We start from the raw sequence: 21,332 nt of genomic DNA on the forward strand, positions 1-21,332 counted from the left end.
CCTCTTTGGCCCAGACACCTTCCAGTCTCCTCTCTCAGCTGTGGGATTAGCTGTCCTGCCCGCTTTCAGGAGCGTTCCTCCTCCTTGATAGCTACTGAGAACAACCTCCAGTGGCTTTTCCTCGCCGTCGGAGTACTCGGTATGTTCTGCCTGCTCCCATGAATATCTCTGCTTAAGCAAAGCTGTACTGCTGCCCTTCATTCCAGAGAGCATGAATCATCTCAACTTTGTATATTTCTGTACCTATCTATATAAAGCCAATAAGGATGGGGTGGTTCCAGTTTTGTTAGGCTTCAAGCCAACTCCAGAGTATGTAGAGTTTAATATTCTATGGATTGCATGCAAAGCAACAAAGCTTTGTTTAATAAGAGAAGGCACAGGGTCAGTTCTTCCCCATGTCTCTTACCCTCTGGTCTAATTTCACATTAATTGTGCTAACTTTTTTCAGCAAAGGAAAGCATGAGTTGGGATATGAATTAGAAAAGAAATAAGCACAACAAACAACCCCAAAAAACTATCTTCTCCCTGCTTTTCTTCAGCCTGCTCTTAGGGAAGCGCTTTGGGAGTGATGGTAGAATGTCCTTGTGCCTGATGCTACTGCACCACAGCACCTTCCCTGCTAAAAAGAGGGAGGGGAGAGCTCCTGTTCTGCAGCTGTGAGGCAGGTTCTCCTGGGCTCACGAGCAGAGCAGAACAAAAGAGCTGGAAGCTGCTTCCTGGTGGAGACAGGGCTTTTTTTTGGTGTGTGTTTTGTTGTAAAGAGAGAAATGAATTGTTTGGAGGCCATAAAAGTGTTTTGACTATGTGATGCTTCCAGAAGAAGGTGGTCTGTAAAGCTGCATCTGTTCAGAGCTGGCTCAGTAGCTGTCTCCAGGGAGGAAGGCAGAAGTCATCTGGCACACAACGCTCTGCACAACTTCAAATGACAAACTCCTCGTTCTTACGAAATGAGTCCTGGCATAGTTAATATCCACACAGAGCAGTCATCAATGTTGTTCACTTCCAATCCCTGCAAATTGCTCAATGATTTCTTCAAGACTTGCTGAAGTAAGGAGTAAGAGGGCCAGGAGAAGGCTTGAGGTAATTAGGACTATTAGGATCTTGTTAAGCAGATAGGATCCTAGCGCTATAATGGGATGTTAAACTTAGACACTAGAACCTCGGTGGCAGACACTGGAGACTGGACTAATTCTTGGTTAACAGATGGTGGAAGACTCTTTATTTACTGGTGTTCTAAAGCTGTGGGTTTTAACCTCTTGTCAGCGTGTAAATCTCAAAGGTTTCATCTCTGTAGGTGGTTTAGGAGATAAGGGCTTTTCCTTAATCATTCTTTTCAGGACTGATAGGGGGTGGCAGATATTTCTTGGACAAAGCATTTTTGTCTTCAAATGCATCTTTTTAATTGCTATTCTTTCTTACTGGGTACGTTGGAATAAAACTCCAACCCATCTGTATAGCTTCAACACCAGAGATGCTTGTGCTTGTGTAGTGCTTCATCCTTTGGAACGTTTTATTTTTGTTAAATCATGGGGTTAATTGGTTGGATATCAAATTGTAAAATTAATTAGGACACTTTCATCAAGCCTTCAGGTGTGACCCCATGAGCACAAATGGCTTCCAAGAGGCACTTTGGAAGGGCATTTTAGGAGTAGTCATAAAAAAGCATTATTTCTTCACAGTGCCTCAGTTGTTTCAATAGCCCATTCTCTCATACCAGTAAGTGAACCTTTTGAGCATTATTTTGCAACGCTTCTCTAGTGTTTCTTAATTCTGTTTTCAGTGTGTGTGGTGGTAATTGTGAACTGCCAACCAGGATCAGACTTGGCATTGGGGTTTGATACCACTAGGATTTCTTACAGACATAAATGTCCCCAAAAGTAGCTAAATAGTTAATAGAAATAGTTCATTTAAAAGATAACACTTATCAGAAACTTAACGTGTCATTTCAAAATGGTTAAATATACAACCTGCTGATGTTATGTACTAATCAGATCTTTAAATCATGTGTACGACAGGCATGTGTCAGTAGTAGAAGGTAACAGAAGGATGTTTGCTGTAGTTCTAAAACCTGTTTGAAGTACTTAAGGATTCCACTAGCCCTTTATGAGCCCTTTATAAACACATAATGAATGTAATCTTGGAGATTGTGACCGAGAGCCCATGGCTATTCGGTCGCTTCTGTTGCTTTGAACTTTGTTTTTGTATCCTGGTGAAGAAGGACGTTCCCGTTATTGTTCAGAACAGAAATACGTACAAGTGTTGCTTGATCCGAGCAAAATGGTAGCGAGAAGCTTTCTTGATTGTGTGGGTGTTTGCATTGACTGTCAGGTTGTGTGTGGTTTATCTACAGAGGATTTGCTTTGCTTTTCAAGTGACCCATAAATTGCAGGGCTTGTGGGCAATGCTGTGTTACTAGAGTAGGAAGTTGTGGGTAGAAATGCAGGTATCGACAGTCCTGGTCTTCATTCCCAGCCCTGCCAATGGCAGAGATTCCTTGGAGTATGGTCTTGAGGCAGCCTCATCCTTAGGGTACCCTGTGTCTAGGGAGAGGTACCCGTCTGCATCCCCTTCAGGAAGGGTGCCTGACTTCAGGCGTCCGAACGAAAGCTGTTAGTAGAGGGCTGAGTACCTGAGCTTACTGCTTTTGGTGATTGAGACTTTGACATATCTACCCCTAACATCCATACAGTCAGCACCTCCCAGCGCTCCTTGGAGACGAGGGGCGATCAGAACCACATTGTTCGCCTTTCCCCCATGGTGTAGGCCTGCTTCCTCTGTTGTAATCCCAGTGAGCTGCAAAAGAGTTTAAGGTTGGTAAGTAAAGGATGTCACACAGCTACCTGTTGCTAACAGTAGTGTAGGTTTGTATATAGTTGGTTTTTAGGCGAGTGAAATACTGGACGGTATCTGTTGAAATCTTATGTGCTTATGAAAGAAAAATATTTTGTTACTGAGAAAAGGCTTCAGAGAATTTTCAAGTGGGTGTCACTTCATGATAATAGAAAAAGACTGGAAAAAAGAAAAGATTTTTCAGAACCTTCAGGCAAGATCCTCAATTTGAGGGCTCGTTGCTCTGACAAAACAATGTATTAGACTTAAATATAAATACACTTCCAGTAAGAACATCGAGCAAACAAATCCAGCTTGAAGGGATGAAATATCAACATTCGTTCTTGTGGACTGTGGGCAAAGGGACGGTCGGGCCTCACAAGATGTGGAACCCCTTTCTGACGTGGTGCCAGTGCATTCAGTGCGTCAGATCAGGACTGCTGGTGCCACTGCTCTTCTCTCCATCTGCTATGTTTTGCCCTTTTAACTGATGGAACATTCCTTTAAATCTTGGTGTTATTACCTAGAATTAAAGCAGAAGTGAAATACATTGTTGGTTTTTTTTTTTTTAAAGACCGTTCAGGTAAGAAGGAAAGTTAATTACCTGTGTGTCTTTCTATAATGTCAATATTGTGCTTACAAGAGACAATCATCTACAGTTCTCATTCCCTTCCGTTGCTGTCGAAGCATGTTGCTGGACCATCTGCCTTGTGATGGATTAACTTCGTTTACTTCCTTAAGAGGCTGGAGTGGCGGGTCTGTGGACTCAGGTCCTTTATCTGAGATGGTGCTGGGTCTGACACCCGCACTGGCAGCCAGCGCGTAAGCTTTTCTAAGCTCTGACTTAGCTGCTAAGGAGGCAGATGTTCAAACAACACTCAAATTTGTAAGAGTAGCCGTTTCAGCTGTCAGTGTCCATGATGGAGAAACTTAGAAGCTGATGTCCAACAGACAGGTTGGGCTTTGATATGTTTAATGAAGATAGTTCTCCCATTCTTGGTATCTTGTTCTTAAATGTTGTTTGCACAATGCCTTTCTCCTACTTTTCTAGAAAATACAGAACTCGTTAAATTTGTGGAAAGACTGTGATTCTTTTGATCTTCCTTATGCTTGTAAACATCTTTGTCCTTAACCCATGGCCTGACTTGGATGACGGGGAGGTGCTCGCAGGTGGTCCTCCCGGAGAACACATCACTGAGCAGACTCCCAGTTCAAACCACTGGCCTGGGGGGGTTCGTGTGTGCTGCTGGAGTTGCAAAAAGGGGTGTTCGAAAAATTCTTCACATGGCGTGCAGCTGGACAAGGCACTGCGCTCAGCCCCATTGTGGGCTTGGCAGATGTGCAGGTGGAACTGCCTCTCAGCTTCTTGGGGGCAGCCTGGACCTGAGCTGGCGCCTCTGGCATAAATCAGGAAAGCACAGAGAATCTCTGGGTACAGGGCTTGAAAGCCCTGCTGCTGGGAAAGCTGAGCAGTTGTGTAAATTTTTAGCAGAGCCCAGCTGAAAACCAGAAGAGTAGGTGTCTTTAACTGCAGTCCTGGCTAAAAGACTGTTGATCGAGGAGAGGTAGATATTGTCTTGCCATATGGGTGACCTCTTCTAGGTTATTTTGGAGCCGGATCTAGATGTGGCTCAAAATTGTCACTATAGCAGAAATGGATCTTTCTGTTCTATTTCTAGATTGAGTCACCGAGCTCAAACCATCTGGCTGGCAGGGTGTAGTTTCACCAGCCATTCAAGAGCGCTGCTTTCATTGACCTCAGTAGCCAGGCTTAGAAAATGCGTTTAAAAATACGTAAGGCTGAGGGGCAACACTGAAGACCTTCCCCAGAGCTGGTTTGTTGAGTGCAGCACAAACGCTCGGTATTGCATGAGTTTTGATTTGTTTTCTCCTGAGGTAGTATGAAACAATGCATTGCTTTCTCTAAACTCTGTAGGATCATCTTGAACATGTGCTGCTTAAAAACAGTTAGGGAAAAACATTTCTGAAGCTGCATTAGCTTAGCAGAACTCTTCTTTTGGGCAGACTGCGCAGGCAGCTTGTGAAGACAGGACTCCAGAGCCAGGGGCTTTTTGGTTTTTGTAGCTGCAGAATATGGCTTAAAATATGGCATTACTGGCTGGCCCCTTTTTGAAGTTGCTGCCACTTAATCTTGCTATATATGTAATCTTCTTAAAACTTCAGCAGTGCAATCTGGGTGCGTATTCTAACTTGAGTTACTTAATTTGTTGAATAAACTCCTATAGATGCTCTGTTAGGAATACAATATTTATAGTAGATAATTGTGTATACACACACACACCATAATAGAGATCATTTGTGTGTTACTTAATGAGGTATAACCCAAATCGTCGCTGAGCAGTTCAGAAATAGAAGGCAACAGCTGTAATACTGAGAAAGAGATGCAGGTCAGGAGTTCAAACATGGAGATTAAAGGGATGACTTTCACTCTACTGTCTTTACTTTGTCATACTTGCTGTAAGTAGATGTCAAGACCCTCTGATATATAAACCACTGCACTTAGATGTCTCCCTTTCTTATTTTTTTTTAATTATTTTTATTTTATTGTTAGTGAATCTGATCATTTTCCTCTGCAGATTTAACTCACTGACTTCAGTGGAAACAGGATTTCCTGTGGTGATTAAAACCACAGGTGCTAGGATTAAGGAAGTCCTTTTTTTGGTGGTACATAGACTAAAACTGGAATGATACAGAGAAGATTAGTGTGGCATCCTCGGCGCTGACAAGCAGATTTGGAAGAGCACATGAGGGGATCAGACTCTGGGAAGTGTGGCCGTGGGGGAACTTCTCTGGCATTCACTAAATTTTTATCAAGATTTCAGCCTTAACTGATGTAAAGATGGGAATTGGTTGTTGGAGGCAGAAGCCTGTTTGGACGCACCACAGATGTGTGCAGCCTTTATAGAAAACATGTAGATTTTTAGGATGGGTGGTTTAGACCCTTGATTGTGATGTTGCTTCCCTAATGTCCGGCCATGCTCTTGGGAGAGAGAGGGCGAATACTACAGGGATGCTATTTTCTGGGTTGTCAAATCCAAGCCATGGAAAATGTGGATAATAACCTTAGCACTGAAATACTAACGGTCGCCTTCTTTTCTGTTCCCATTTTTCCTCTTACCCGTAAGACTTCTTGGGGGGAGAGTTATTCTAAGGGACACCTATAATATCTCAGCACCTCCTGAACGTTCCCCTTTCCTTCAAATTGTCATTGTGGCTTGAGGTGTCTTGGGATCAGATCTTGTCTAAAGTTGGGGGGTTTTGGGTTTTTTTTTGGATTGGGTTTGTTTTGGGTTTTTTTTTGGTTGTTTTTTTTTTTGGTTTTTTTTTTTTTTTTTGCAAGGTGGGTTGGTGCTTTGTGTGGGTTTTTTGTAATTGCTTTCTAGATGTCCTTTATTAAGGTACAGTTTTAAACACACAGACCATACGCTGCTGTGTGGACGTTACAGCTAGCTGTAATACTGTGTTGGTGGAGGTGGTGCCGTTTTTCTGTAAGATCACAGAGGTGACACCTGAATGGCTTTTTGGACCAGATCCTGTTGACTACTCTCTTGTGATTGTGTCCACTGAAGTTATTGAATCTACTTTTAGGAATGAGAACTTTTATTTTTTTTATATATGTGTATGTATGTATATAACAATACATACTTATGAAATACATAAATGTGCGTGTATATCTATGAACATATATAGATATTTATAAAAACAAAAGTTCTCATTCCTACTATATATAATACATACTTGTTCCCATATATATAAATAAGTTCTCATTCCTACAAATAGGTTCTCAATAGATATATATCAGAAACATACCTTTGCAAGTTGACAAGTAGTTACATATGTATATACGGATAGCAGTCTTGCGTGTCAAACAGCATGTTCTGTAGAGCAGCCTTTATCTTCTGGAGCGTGAGCGTTGCAGGAGTGGGCTGAGGTGGTGTGAAATGCAGTCTTGGGGCAGCGGGGTTGCTCGTGTTAGTAAGGTCAGCAGGATTTGCTCTCAAATTCATCCAGGCATTACTGCGCACACTAATGAAACGTGCAGCACAGAAGTATGGACTTCTGCTTCACTAAGGATAATAAACAGTAAAATCTAAGGTTTTATTATGGTATATATTATAATTTTCCATTATTTGTCATCTCTTTGCCTCACCTTTATTAGGTGCCACCTTGGCTGTACAAGTTGAACCTTCGTACATGTATTTTTATAAAAAGGAGAATTCAAAAGTTTTTTCCCTAGCACCCTGCATCAGAATAACTGAGATTCTACACAACCACAGTTACGGCTGCAGATTTCTGTGCGTGCCACAAAGAATTAATTGTGCAATCATCCTGCACTCGTCATCAGTGTGAGAGTTTACAGAAGTCACCTCTTAACTTTTAAAAGTTATTCCTCTTCCAACAATGTTCTTTAGTTTATGAAATGTGGCCAGCCACCTTACTTAATGACCTGGTCGTCAGCAGTTTTAGAAAGATTATTGCCTTTGTATTTCGCACAGCACATTTGCGTACAACCAAAACAATCTAAAAAGAAACCACGAATTGTAAAATCCTGACCACGTAATTTTTAAGTTAATAGGAAACACGAAACCTTTGCGTTTAGTGAAGTAACTTTCCAGGTGTCCCTGTTTTTCTAATAAACAGTTACTGTTTATTAAAAAAAAAATCAATATATAAAAAGACAGTATTGTATTGAATTAAAAGCTCCAAAACAGATAAGTTCTGTTCTTTCCCTGTATGCACGCTAAGGGCCCATTCCTGCTTTTTGACTTACAAAGCTTCCACTGACAACAGCCCCACAGGGTAAGTCCCTTTCATAAAGGCACAGGGAGCAGATAAGTGTGAGCAGAGTTAAACTTTAGTGTCTGATAATCCCAGCTGCTTTTGAAACTAACAGGTAATCGTTAAATAAGAACTACTTTGGAATGAATAAAAAATAAAAAGCTTTTCAAGCTAACATGGAAAGCCATAACTGGGATGATTTTTACAGAGATGTCAGTCCTGAAAACTGAAGGTAGAATGTGGGAGCTGGATTACCTGTGCAGAAGGGCATGTGGTTTATCGAATTCTGATGATAGTGCTCTTCACCCAGCTTTGCAGAGTGCGCACAGTTTGGCTGTTGTCATTTCTGACCGTTTTTGCTTGCCTCTTCTGCGCGTTGCTCACTTCAGCAAGGTAGAAAGGGCACCTGTTCAGAGCCTAGTTTGCAGGACATCTATGGCAAAAAAACTCCAACACCCTTAAACGTGCAGGGGAGAGATTTTAGACAGAAGATGAGGTGTATCAGGATGTATATAATGGTGCATATGTTCCAGATATTTTCCCTTCACAAAGTGGAAAGTTGGTTTTTAACGAGTGTCGCTGTGTATTTGAATGACTTGGCCAGCAAGACGGTTGTCCCTTCCTGGGGCGAACCGGAGCAGCTCAGGCACGTGCGATGGACCTTGTGCAGCTGCTGGGGATTGAGCTCACGTGGCTGAGGCTTTCGCAAGGGAGAAGCCGAAGCCTGTCTCTGCGGCTGCACCCGGGAAGTTCTGCCTGGCAAAAACATCACCGTGGTGACACCAGCAGGTTTTAGGGAATGGAGCTTTGTTGCTGCGGTGAGGCAGAGACCTGCACCTGGGTAAGCCTGACACCCTGTGCCGCACTAAAAGGGTCAGAAGAGAAGCAAATGGGTCCTCTTGAATGAGAGCAGAACTGAGATTTTAGTTCTTTTCTTCTTCTTCGCTGGTCTGAAAGACGCTGAGGAAACATTGCCAAGTCAGAAGGAATCTCAGCAACTTTCAAAATCTAGTCGGACTGGTTTGCTGTCAGCCCAGCTGGATCTTTGGCCGGCATTCCTGGAGGGCTCCTCCAGAGCCTGGACCTCCAGTGCCTTTGGTGGCATGGGCAGCCTGGCCAGCCGGGCACACAGCATGGGGGGGTCTGCTGGCCTCCAGTGGGGCATCTCTAAGGCTCCTGGATTTGTCAAAGACACTGCAAGGTTGGTTACGTGGGGGCTTTTTCTCCAAACTGGAATAAAAATAAACTTGCAAGAATCAAACCACTTTGCGATCTGGCAGGGCTGTGTCTGCGGCAGAGGTCTCCTGAGGGATGGTGGGAGGTTTCCTGCGGAAGGAGGGTGTCAGCACTGTCCCCGCGGCTGCTCTGAAGCCCTCGAGGCAAGTGATGGGCAGTGCATTGATGGCAGCAAAGTGTTACAGGGCCATAGATGCTGCGTAAGGAATTTCTCCATGGTTTCATCTGTAGCTTTTGGAAGAAATAATTTAATAACCTTTTTCTTTAGAAGTATTTGCGGTTGAGGTACCTCGTGTAACAGAGCTGATTCCTCAGCTGGGTAGCAGCAGAGCTGTGAGATGTAACAGCTCGAGGAACTGTCCCCTTGGTTTTGCACAGGTGTGTTGCAGAAGTGAAACCAGCTGAGTCTACATGTTGAGCTTGCTTGTTTATTTGAGTAGTTCTGGAAACATTGCCATTCCTGACGCTGCAGCTGTGTTTTTGAGGTCAGCAGGAGCAGGACATGGACATGTACAGCAGTAAAAGCGTGGTGTTGTGGCAGAGATGTTTCATCTGGCCTTGCAGGAATTCATACGTGTAAGTGGAAAGCACCATTAACTCTTACATCAGGAGGGTGCAGTCTCAGTCGTGTCTGCAGTGCTGTGCCTACCCACGCGCTTGTAAAGAATGAAGAGTAAGTTTACTTTCAGAGCCTGTGTGTGTACACATAGCTGTGAAGAACATATGTTCTTAGTTCCTTCATCTCTCGGAGAATCTCATCTTTGCTGGTACCTGCAGCAGCACTGGGTGGGCTGGCCGGGCAGGTGCAAGGTTCCCCTACAGCAGAGACCTGCCAGCACAGCGGCGTGTAGCACCCCAGCACCCAGCCACAGCTGCTCGGGGGGAGCGTCCTTCCTTGCCGACACATTGGGAAAGAAAACCACGCTTTTAATTTTGGGGCTGCTGTTGTCGAGCATCAGAAAAACATCCGAACGTTTTGCAGAAAGGAGGTGGTTCCTGAGATGTGGTCAGCCAGAGAAAGCCTGTGGTGGTGCTGGGCTGGTTTGTGTCTTACGTGATTCTCGTTGTGCTTCCAGATAGATGCCGATCATCCTGTTGCACTTCTGTTATGTACCTTTACCTGTAATAGCACAGGCAGCGGCCCAGCTGTGCTTCTGAATGCCTGTGGCCCTTCGGGGCCCTCTCATATGTGTTTCTTCACCTCCGGGGGGAGGGTGTGATTGGGAACTCCCAGCAAGTAAAACCTGTGCCGATTTAATTTAGATGGGAATACAGGGCTAACAGGGGTGAGGGTGAACAAAAAGGCTGCCTTATGGAGCGGGTGTAATGTGCAGGGGTGATAAACGGACTGTGAAAGGAAGGCTTTATGCCAGGAAGGTGAGGGATGCCCAGCGAAGTGATGTCCCCAGGGTGGAGGAGGGTGGCTGTGCCCCCTGCAGCCCCCTGGACCGGGCACGATGGAGCCGGTGCTCGTGGCTGCAGCCAAAGGCGGCAGCGGCAGAGCCACGGCCGGGCACAGCCCGAGCGTTTGGGGCTGGAGGGCTCCGTCAGGTGCAGGCGAGGATGTACCTGCTCGCTGCGCCAGGAGGGGCGACCCCGGGGCAGGAGCAGCGCCCCGCATCTCCCCCACCTCCCTGCCGGACAGGCAGCACCGGCGGCCTGGGGGGGCGGGGGGGGACAGGCACCGCTGGCGGGGGGGGGGGGGGGGGCACAGCATCGCCCCGGCCCCGCAGCCCCGGCGGCGGCGCGCCGAGAGGCGCCGTTCTCCCGCAGGGCGAGGGTGCTGCTGCCCCGTGGCTTTGGGAATGGGTGCGGGAGGCGGTGAAGCCTTTCTTCGAAAAACCAAATAATGCTGCTGAGGACGCGGCTGGCAGGCGCTGGCTGCTCCGGCGGCCGCCCGCCCGGGGCCCGGCCCGCAGCGCATAGGCGGGCGGCGGGGCGCTCCTCTCCCGCAGCCGCTCCACGTCACTTCGCGGCGAGCCGAGCACGTGGGGCGGGGAGCCCGTATAAATCTCCCTCTCCCTGCGCGGCCGTGATGTTATCTGCTGGCACCCGTCCCCTCCGCGCAGGGAGAGCCGAGGGGCCGGGGGCGGCGGGCGGGGGGCGCCGGGCGGAGCGCTAGAGCGCCGGGAGCTGCGCGCCGGGGCCAGCCCCAGCCCCGCGGGGGAGCCCGGGGGGGGAAGAGCGGCCGCCGCGCCGCGGCCAGCCCCGCTCCGCGCCCGCCATCGGCGGAGGCTCTCGGGGCGGCGGCGCTGCCTCGCCGAGCGCGGCGTGGGGTTGGCGCTCCGGCGGGCGGAGGAAGAGGAGGGAGCTGGAAAGAGCTCTGGGCCCGGGCGGGGGTGGGCCGGTGCATGCGGCGCGGGGCGCACGCAGCAGCCTGCGGGACGCGGCCGGCCGGAGGATCGGATCGCCGCTCGCCGCCGCCGCGGGGCCGAGGGGCCGCCGCCTGCCGCTCCGCCGGGCCGCGGGGGCCGGGGCTGGGCGCCGCCGGGCGCACACGTGCGCGGCTCTGCCGGCGCCGCCGCGGGGGCTGAGCGCCGGGCGCGGGGCGGTGCCGCCGCCGCTGCCGCTGCCCCGGGAGCCGCGGGCGCCGCGGGCGCACGGCGGGGCTGAGCACCGCGCCGGCACCTCTGCCCCGCCGGCTGCGGCAGCGCCCTGCGATACCCGTCGCCGCTCCCCCCTCCTTCTTTCCCCTTTTTCTCTCCCGTTTTTTGTTTTCCAGCCCGCTCCGCCGGCGCGCTGAGAGCAGGCTCGCGCCCGTTTACTTGATTCGCAGGTTTGTTTTATCTCTTTGGGGTTGGTGGGGGGTTTTTTCCTCCCCTTTTTTTGCTGCCCGGCTCACTCCACCCCCGAATTTTATCTAGTTGTAGCAACTTGCTGCTTTTTTTTTTTTTTTTTAATTATTATTCGTATTTTTTTCACTGACGCCTCCCGTGCGTTTTTCGATTGCGAGTCGTCCTTGCAGTCCGGTTTTTAACTGCATTTTGTCTGCAGATCTTCCCTTTGTTTGCACACATCCCCTTTTTATTTTTAATTTTTTTTTCCTTCCTCGTTGTTGTTGTTCGTTGTTAAAGTCACTCTTTTTTTGGGGGGCGCTGTATTTAAACACTTAAAATGCACTGCTATCTCCTGAGCGTGTTGCTCACCGTGGATCTGGCCACCGTGGCTTTCAGCCTGTCTACCTGCAGCACCCTCGACATGGATCAGTTTATGCGCAAGAGGATCGAGGCGATCCGGGGGCAGATCTTGAGCAAGCTGAAGCTCACCAGCCCCCCGGACGAGTACCCCGAGCCCGAGGAGGTGCCTCCGGAGGTCATCTCCATCTACAACAGCACCAGGGACCTGCTGCAAGAGAAAGCCAACCACAGAGCTGCCACTTGTGAAAGGGAGAGGAGCGACGAGGAGTATTATGCCAAAGAAGTTTACAAAATAGACATGCAGCCTTTTTACCCCGAAAGTAAGTTCCCTGTGTGCGTGCATGTGTGCGTAATTTCGCCCCCGAGGCTTGGCAGTGCCCAGCACCTTCAAAAACCAGCCCCGTGCATCATAACCTGCTGCCTTTGCCGGGTTCACTCCTGTCCTCAGCATCTCTTAGCTGGTGGCCTCCAGGGTTCTGTTTAGGTGGTGGGATAGACATATATAGCCTGGGGGGCTGGGGGGGTTGGGGGGGGTCAGCCGTGTCCCCAGACTGACGAGGCTTCGGATCCCCTTTCCAGTCCCCGAGGAGTCCCCAAAGGTGCCTCTGCTTCGCACCACCGCGTACCTGAGGGAAGCACTCCCACCGCCCAGGGTCCCGCTCCCCCCCCAGCGCTGGGTCGAGTTCCCCCGCAGCACCGTGTGCAGCCTCCAAAAAGAGCCAATATCTTTCCACTGCTGTTGTTTCCCTTGGAGTGTCTGGATCGGGCAGGTTTCCATCTCTCCATAACTGAAAAGAAAAGGAGGTCTTTAAAAAAAAAAAAAAAAAAAAGTTACCGGCTCCTCTTCTGCCTGTGCCCCTCCAGCACACTGTCCCGCAGACCGCTATTCAGGTTGGTGCTGAGAGAGGACAGAGGCGCTGACAGCCTCCCTCCTCTTCCCACTTTAACTAGCCTCCCGCTCCAGTTCATGGGCGCTTTCATTTCAGGTACAGGAAAAGTTTTCCCTTCTGGGTAGCCTCGGTTCTTGGAACCTGTCTCAGCCCGTCTGCCTTTTGCTGTTTTTAACGACCTTCTGGTGATCCGTGCCACGTTTTGTGAGGGGGGGGGGGAAAAAAGGGGGGGGGGGGGGGGTGTGTACAAATGCTCTGTGCTGCCCGAATCCACTTAGAATGATTAATAATCATAATGATGTGCCTTTTTTTGTTTTGGTAGTGAAGTTTAAGTGTATAGAAAAAAAAAAAAAAAGGAAAAGCAGTGCACTCCCTTAAAAGAATCCAGATCATCATCATACTGAGGAAAGTGAAATACCAGAAGCAGAAAATAACTCCAGTGTTTGCATATCCAAAACCTAGTCCCTACTCTTTTCATTTAGGTCGCTTTTCTCTCTCTTCCCTCCCCCGCCACTTGAGATGCCCTATATACTAGCTGTCTGTTTTTGAAAAGCGCATACCTCTTGCTTAAATAGATAATGCAGCCATCTTGGTAACTTTATCCTAGAGTTTCTAATTGCGTTTTCCCCTTATTTATTTTTAGTTTAGCAAGTCGTAGATTTGGGGCTTGCTCCGTCTTGCATGTGATAGTCCTAGGATGCCAGCCAAGGTATCTGAACCCCACGCTCGGTGCAGCTGCCTCCCTTTCTTCCTTTATTCTTAAATGACAGCATCAGGTACAGGACATCCTGGCAGTCAGAGCCATTTTATTATTGTAATTATGGCACCATCCTTAATAGCCATGGTAAATACACTCCGCCCTTGTTACCCTCGGGGAAGAAATACTTTTTGGAAAAAAAAAGAAAAGAAAAGAAAATTATATTTGGAGCCAAGTGGGTATGAGCAGAGTGGTTCAGTATAACTCATAGCCGTGGTGAGAACATGTAAGTCATGCCTGTTTTCCACGTTGATATAATGTGGGATTTTGCTCGTGGTTTTGGTGGGAGTCGGCACTTTGTTTTGAGACCTGTCAGATCGTGCCCTGAGCAGAGGAATGAACACCTATGGGCAAAGGTTGGGAAGGCTGATAGCAGTGCCTTGGCTTGTGGAGTTGACCCTGTAATGGGGAGTCTCTGAGAATTGTAAAATGCATCCGTCCCGAGCGTATCTGTCCCCTGTTCCACGCATGAGCAAACTACAAAGAACCGATAGTCCGAAAGGCAGCTGCGTACTTTCCAGAAAATTAAAATATCTGTGGTGTGTGACTTGGATGGTGTTGACAAAAGAGGATCTATTTTTAAAATGTTGTTAGAGGCCAGATTTGTGCTAAAGTATCGATAGAAGTTTTGGAAGAGCAAAGGAGATTGCAGGTATCTACCAACAGAGTGCATCAGACGTTTGGGATCGGAGGGCCAGTTAGCAGCAGATCCAGTACTACTACTGTGCAAGGGCTGTCGCTAACATCAGAGTAAGTAGGTTAACTGTTTTTCCACTGCTCTCTAGTTTTACTGGATGGAGCGAACCTTTCCAAAAAAGACAGAAAGGAAGAAATCGCTCCACCATATTTTAAAGGAGGAAATTGAAAGCGCAGCTCTGGCGGCCGCGGGCACTTTCTCCTAGACGTATCGGAGTGAATTTTTTTAACTCTACGGTTTCTGCTGCATTGGAGGGAGGCAGGAGGGAGAAGGGGATCAGTGTGAACACACTGGAGGTCAAAAGCAGCTGGATGGAAGGCATGGGAAAGATCAGTGGTTCAGTTTTTACCGCAAGTTGTTAGCGTTCAGTAACTGACTACAGCCCAAGTATTACAAATATGCTCTAATTATACTCATAGTCAGCAATATATCACTACAGATCGGTGATAGGTCTTCGTGGGGCATTTTTTAAAGTTCAGACTAAATATTTTTAGCAATGAGGAGATTTAAAAGGAAAACTATAAGAGATATTGTATATACCCTAAGGCATATTTTGTCTTAAATATTATCCTTGGCCAACTGTACTGTATAAATACAGTAAATATGAATAGAACTGGCAAGATGCCAATCTCCTGGGATGAATTTTAGTCAAGAAGGTATTTATGGGATATAAATAATACTGTGTCAACATTTAAAGAAGGGATCTGATTAGTTTTGAATTTATTCATATTAATCTTTTCACATGCTGTTAGTTTAAGGCTCAAAGTAAAGTTATGCTAAGGTTTACTGATAGTTTGCGCTGAGGAAGTAAGGGGGCATCTGGCCTCTGGCTTGACAGTCCACTTGAGGTTAAAGACTCATCAAGTCAGAATATATGTGGAAATTGAGTGAGTCAGAGACTGCCGGACTCAAAACCAACAGATGTGAAAAGTAGTGGTGGAAGAAAATACTACAAAGAGGTTTGGAAAAACCAACAAGCTTTTGTCTGTCAAGCATGCCTGCCTGTGTTGTGCTCGTGACAGCATGGATTAGATACTGAAAGTCTGAATCTCTCCTAAGTCCAGTTGGCAGGCAGAAGTGGAGTTGTTTTATGGAGCGCTTTAAAGAGGGGGGTGGGATATGGAAGCTGAGCACAGCATCAGAGAGAGTTCACGCGTGTTCTGTGCCGAGGCAGTTACCTGGGTAGGTGCTTAATACTGATTCCTGTGAAAGCTGGATCATGTTAGAAGTTTATTACTTGTCAGCTCTTCATTGATTAGCTAGGGCCTGATACTTCAGTTATTTATTTGAGGCTGGGTGACAGTTGCCATTACAGTGACAATAAACAAATTTAATGCCAGCACAGTTAAGGATTGTGAATTGTAATACTAGTGCATAAAGGGGATGCTCGAGAAAAACAGGCAACGCGTGTATGTGGGGACTGGCACCTAGTTCTTCATTCCTGGCAATTTTTATGTCAGTTAATGAGCTGGTTGGTACTGATGAGTTCATGCTAATACAGGTAAATTTTTACGTTTTCTGCATTCTTGGAGATAAGTCTGCAAGTACTCGGTAGCCTAAGAACTCACAGTTCTCCTGGGTTTGAGCCTGGCTTTGCGCGGATTTTAAACTACTTTGGTATGAAGGAGCCCCTACGCGTTCCAGCCTGAACTGGGTGGTAGGCTTAGTCTTCTCAGGAGCTCTGGACCATGAATATTGCTTTACATAGACTGTAGTTCTGCTGAATATTCACCTCATGAAAGACAACATTATAAACTGGCTGGGCACAATGACATGCTTCTACTTTAACAAGGACGTGATTTACCGGCAATTATATGTACGTGGACTCCTTGTCTTCAGGGTACTAGAATTACTCATGCAGGAGCAGCCATGCTCCGCATCTGCCAGCATCGTTACTACAATGTTACCAGCTACTGCTGCACAGCTTGTGTGTGTTTACTTTTAGCACAACACAGAACTTAATCTTTTAGGATTTCCTGTGCTGTTAATGATATGGAAACCATCTCGGAAGGAACGCCTTATTTTAAGACCTTCTAGCTATACTGGCCCAATGGTTGTGCTCTGGAGCACCTCTTGTAAGAGGTGTTTGCAGAGAGAACCTGAAGCAATGCAAAGGTTCCCCCGAGGAGAGAGGTGGGAGGAATATTTCCTTACTGCTTGTTCATGAATGCAGTCATATTGCAGTCATCCTAGGTGATGATGAAAAACCCAGGAAACTGTGAATGGCTTTGAAAAAGGGCAGGGTAATTTTTGGGACAGTAGTCCTCCACATGCTATGAGGGATAATAAAATGTCATGCTGTGGTGCACTCACGAAGGGCAGCTAAAGTCAAAGAGAGCTCTCTTCTTCCACTCCCACTCGTACGGAGCAGATGGTGGGGTACACTACTTGTGTTCCCTGCCTGCCTTCTGAATCACCAGCGACTTGCTGTAAGCAAGGTGACAGGCTCGGAGACGGGGAGGTCTGCAAGCTGGTCTGGCAAGGTACGTGGTCCCCCACTTTCTTCCAGAGGATGAAGCCTACAGGAAAGCAGAACACCCATGGCCCCTCTCTTTTAACACTGCAAGGTCGGAAGACCTGCAAGACAGAAATGTCAGTCTGTATTGCTGAATTCTTTGTCTCTGGTGTCTGTTGTAAAGAGGCACTTTTGCTCTAATTTGCTGAGTGAAAGAGTTAGATGTGCATTGCTGCCCTGCCGCTCCCCACCTCCCAGCCCACTGGCAGTCTTAATTGTTTTATGGTCCCACAGACCTATCTGGAAGTGTGTCTTTGTCTTCTGCTTATGGCTGGAGATACACAGAGAGTACCCAGAGCTCATGGCATTCTTGCTGGCTCCACTTAATTGCAGGACTGGGTATGAGCAGGTGATTTCGTGAAGAAAGTGGAGCATCACCTTCATTAGCTGCTGGTTTTAGCCTTGCTTATCCTTGGTGCGCTGCGTGAGAACGGTAGCGGTCATCAGGATGGCTGTGTTACTTCAAAGTTACTGCTTCCAGTGTTTTGCTGTCAGTTTGAAATTCCTGCCTGCACCAGAGCTGAGCAAAAAGATGAATGAGAACTCCTGGCTGTCGTCCTTGGTGAGCTTCTTCAGCACCATTCTGAAATATGCGGGGAGCTTCACACACATGAATGGACTCATTAACATTAAGGCTCTGTGTATGCCTAATTAGCTTCCTTAATTGGGGCCTGGTTTATGGTGCATTTGCAGGGATGGACAAAGCCAGACAGTTCAAATCCCTCTCGCTGTGTTGAAATCTGTCATTTGGGCATTGGAGCCCAGTGAGAAGGAAATGCTTTACAGGATTTTTGTAGAGAGGCAAGAAGAGGCTCTGCAGTGCTCCCGTGATCCCGAAGAAGGCTGACGCTGCTGGGCAGCTGGCTTCTTTGCATTTGCAGTGTCTGTGCTAGACTGCTCCTGTATTGCAGATAAAGAGAGGAACCCCAGGGGATGGTGACAAAACGAGTCATGAGCGAACACACACAAATGTTTCCGTTCCTGTTGTGAAACCACATGCTAAATGTTTTCAAGCAGGCAGTTTTTAGCTTGAGGATGATACGCACCCCAGGTGTTATTTAATGTAATACTGTGATGGATGTTTCTGCTGATTTGTTTAGACTAAAAAGTTTGGTTTGGTCATTTGTTTAGGGAAAGTACATCCTGCCTTCAGCCACAGGCTGTTGCATGTATCCTTTCGAATCTGTGATGTGGACAAGTAGGTGCCTAGCTCCAGTATCGCTGTCAGTTGGCTTCCTGCAGTGGTCTTTCAGAAGATCCTTTTCAGAAGCAGCTATGTTTCTTCTTAAAACAGCTCCCCCACTCTTGTCCTCCCTGTCCTTGCTGCTGATAAGCAACTGCAGCTGGGCACCCAACTATACAAGACATACGGCTGCACGGTGTAAAGGATAAACTTCAAAGATTTGTCTGAGACAAGAGGATGAGGAGTTGGAAAAAAAAAAAAAACACTTAGCATAAAGGGTTGTGGTTTATCTCCTTGCAGTGGGGCCATTCATTTTTTAATTTCTGAATGGCTCATGAGCATGTTTAGTACTGCTGTTCTCTTACCTCGAATGGCACAGGGTTGGCCCTGGAGAAATGAAGTGCTAGACCTGGCTTCGTTAGACCTGTCTGGTGAGCAGCTTTTTACAAGTTTCTGATGCTCTGCAGGTTGGTCCAGAGTAGAGAAATTGCCTCTTTGGGTAGCATAGTGTTCTCTAAACCAGTCAGGCTCTCCAAAGGGAGCCACACGGCGGTTCACACATGCGTGCTGCTTGGAAAGCTCCTGGCTCCTTGCAGACGAGGACTGGTGGGATGAGTTTAGGCAGCAGCACAGAGAGACTGCTCGTTCACTGTGGAAAGACAGGCTCTGCTGAAATAGACCTTGTGTTGCTGTTTGGGTTCTCTGGCATCCATGTTCGGTTTCCAGGAGATGCTAGACCTCACAGGCATTCCTGCAGCAGGCTTATGGCTGAGAGTGTGGAGAGGATTTTTAGAACATCTCTCTCTCATTCAGGTTTTAGTTTGGACAGTGAGCAAGGATTCCTTTTCATTTAATCTGTGATGCTTATTGACGTATTCAGGATCTTCAGGACTGTAGAGCTGAGCCTTTTCCTATTGAAAGCCCCTCAGGGCAGGAGCCTCTTTTTTTTGTTACATAAGACCTAGCACAGTGTGATGCTGACTTCGGAATATTATCAATAACCGTATAAAGTATAAATAAGTTGTCCTTGTAGCTGAAAATGCTTTGAGCTGGAGGTTGGACTTGATGTCCCTTCCAACGTGAATTAGCCTGCGATCCTTGTAATAATACGTTTTAATACAAGAAAAATAATGCATGGTGTTTCAGCTTCCACAGGGTGGTCTTGATGAAGGTGTTACCAAATTTCTGAAGATGTGGTGTTTTCTGTCAGTCTCATGTTTGTGCCTCCACTGTACGTTTCTTGCACCAGAACAATGTTCTTCTCTCCTTCTGCACCCATTTTTCTTCCACTTTTCTTGTGTGACTGTTGCTTTTCAAATAAGCATGGTAGGTTGCATGAAAAGAGACTGCTTTATTACACTTCAGCAAAAGCTGTGGCATTGTTTTAGGCGAACTGAGATGGGGGAAAAGGGAAATGTTGTGACACTGACCTCTCACTTTGCTTGTTTGGCTCCTTCCCACCATATCTAACCCACGCTGCACTGACAAATATCACATCTGTCTTGACAGGCAAGTTCACAAATAACCATTCATTCATAACTTGGAGCTGCTGTAAGACTCCTTATGGGTTGCTTAATCTGACAGTTGTGCATTTGAGCAAACTTTGAAGAAAAGACTTTGCAGAATGACCGTAAGTTCAGTCTGACTTTGTGAAAACTAAGAGGGAGGTCTTGCGTGAAAGAGGATACTGTACTTAAGGATGTGTGTGTGTGTGTGTGTGTGCATGCATGCACACATGCGTGTGCATATATTTAAGAGCATTAAAACATCTGTTGTTGCCAAAGCCTGGATTGGAATGTTCTGGGAAAGATAATTTAATTTTTAGCTTCTGGATTCATTTCAGTGATGGTAATTTCAACACTTCCTGGGGAGAGTCTATCAGTGGTTATGTGCATCAAATGCAGCAGTAAATCTGTCATTCTTTCCATTTCAGTTTTTCAGGCTTACAACTTCGTTATTTTTCCCTGTTTGGCTGGTGTTAGTATCCAATGTTTTCCCTGGCTTCATCTCTTTTAAACCCCTGCCTTGAATTTTGAATTTAAAAAGGCGAGCTAAGCCTGTTGAAGTTCCTTCTCTTGTTTTTGTTTACGTATAGCATTTGCAATTCAGCAGCTAGCTCAGCTGAAACAGTGATGGTAACTTACCTTTACCATAGTGATGACTGAAAAGATAGGAATCAGAACATGTTGGGTTTCATTCCTTGGGATGGGAAAAAAACAACCAACCCACAAAAAAACCCAGCCCTGTGGGTGGACTTTATACTCAGGAGGCTGAAAAACTAATAGATATTAACAGCACTGACTCTTTTTTTTTTGAAGTGGTCAGAGAGTACCTAGCAGTCCCGTGTTTCATGAAGGCTTCTGTGCAATAATAATTAGTAATCCTCAGCCCACTGTTGTGTTTCCAGATGATCTCCAATACCCCAAACTGATCAGAGAGTAGTCTTTGCTTACATGAGTGGGCATTGTCCAATATACATAATATATTCGGGGGGGGGGGGGGGGGGGGGGCTTTGCACAAACAGTCATAAATGCCTTCTCTAGGACTGCCAAGATGTACACTAGGAAGAACACCTGCAGGTCTTTCCATCTTCCAAGTGACATGTGAAAACAATGCAGCAAATTTACCTTCTTCATACGCAGGAGTGGGTTGAAATGATGGCAGAAGTGGCTGGCAGGCACAGCGTGGTCAGGGTCTGGCACTCAGCAGAGCCTGTGGCAGGTTGCTGCTCCTCTGCTGGGTCCCAGGGGTAGCCCAGGTTAGCAGAGCTGAGGGATGTCACTGCTCCCCGTGAACACGGCAATGGAGGGGCAGCTTGGCCCTTTGTGTCGCAGTTCCTGGTCTTCCTTCAAGGGTTTGATGCAGGAATTGATCCAGTTGACTGGATAATACCAAAGCAGAGCACCTTAGTGAATACCTAGTAAGCAAAATTGATGGATGCCAGGTGTCAGGTCCACCAACACGTGCAGTATCGGCAGCTCATGTCTTTGTCCAAATGCCTACAGGCAGTATAGGGGATGTTTGCCCTCAGGGAAGGGTAAGTGATATATTGTATACTCCAGTATGATAGGATGTTTTAAACTGCCTCGAGATGTGTTGGATCCCTGCAGATCCTTGGTGTTCTCATTCTCACCCAATCTCTGAGATCCAGCCCAGTTTTCTTGGCTGTTGCAGTTGGCTCTGGGCCTCCCTGGCAGAGCAAGGGCTGTATATGTCTTGGGCCAATCACTGCTCTATACTCCAGTTTTTCCTGATGCACACTTTGGAAGTGAAGTAGCCACATTTCAA

The 21,332-nt window shown here is 46.9% G+C and overlaps 1 protein-coding gene across 9 annotated transcripts in view; it reads left to right on the forward strand.

The window, feature by feature from the left end:
* Nucleotides 1-11,542: 11,542 nt before the first annotated feature.
* Nucleotides 11,543-21,332, forward strand: part of TGFB2 (transforming growth factor beta 2) — a 110,276-nt gene continuing 100,486 nt past the window's right edge. For all 9 annotated transcript variants that reach the window (XR_013931492.1, XR_013931493.1, XR_013931494.1 and 6 more), the window contains exon 1: nt 11,543-12,322. Coding sequence is in view for 1 of the 9 variants with exons in the window: in XM_080408557.1 (XP_080264683.1) it covers nt 11,980-12,322 (343 nt within the window). In the remaining 8 variants the exon portion in view is untranslated. The remainder of the gene's footprint in view (nt 12,323-21,332) is intronic.

This window comes from Falco punctatus, assembly GCF_963210335.1.
Source record: "Falco punctatus genome assembly, chromosome: 12".
NCBI classification, from domain to species: Eukaryota; Metazoa; Chordata; class Aves; order Falconiformes; family Falconidae; genus Falco; species Falco punctatus.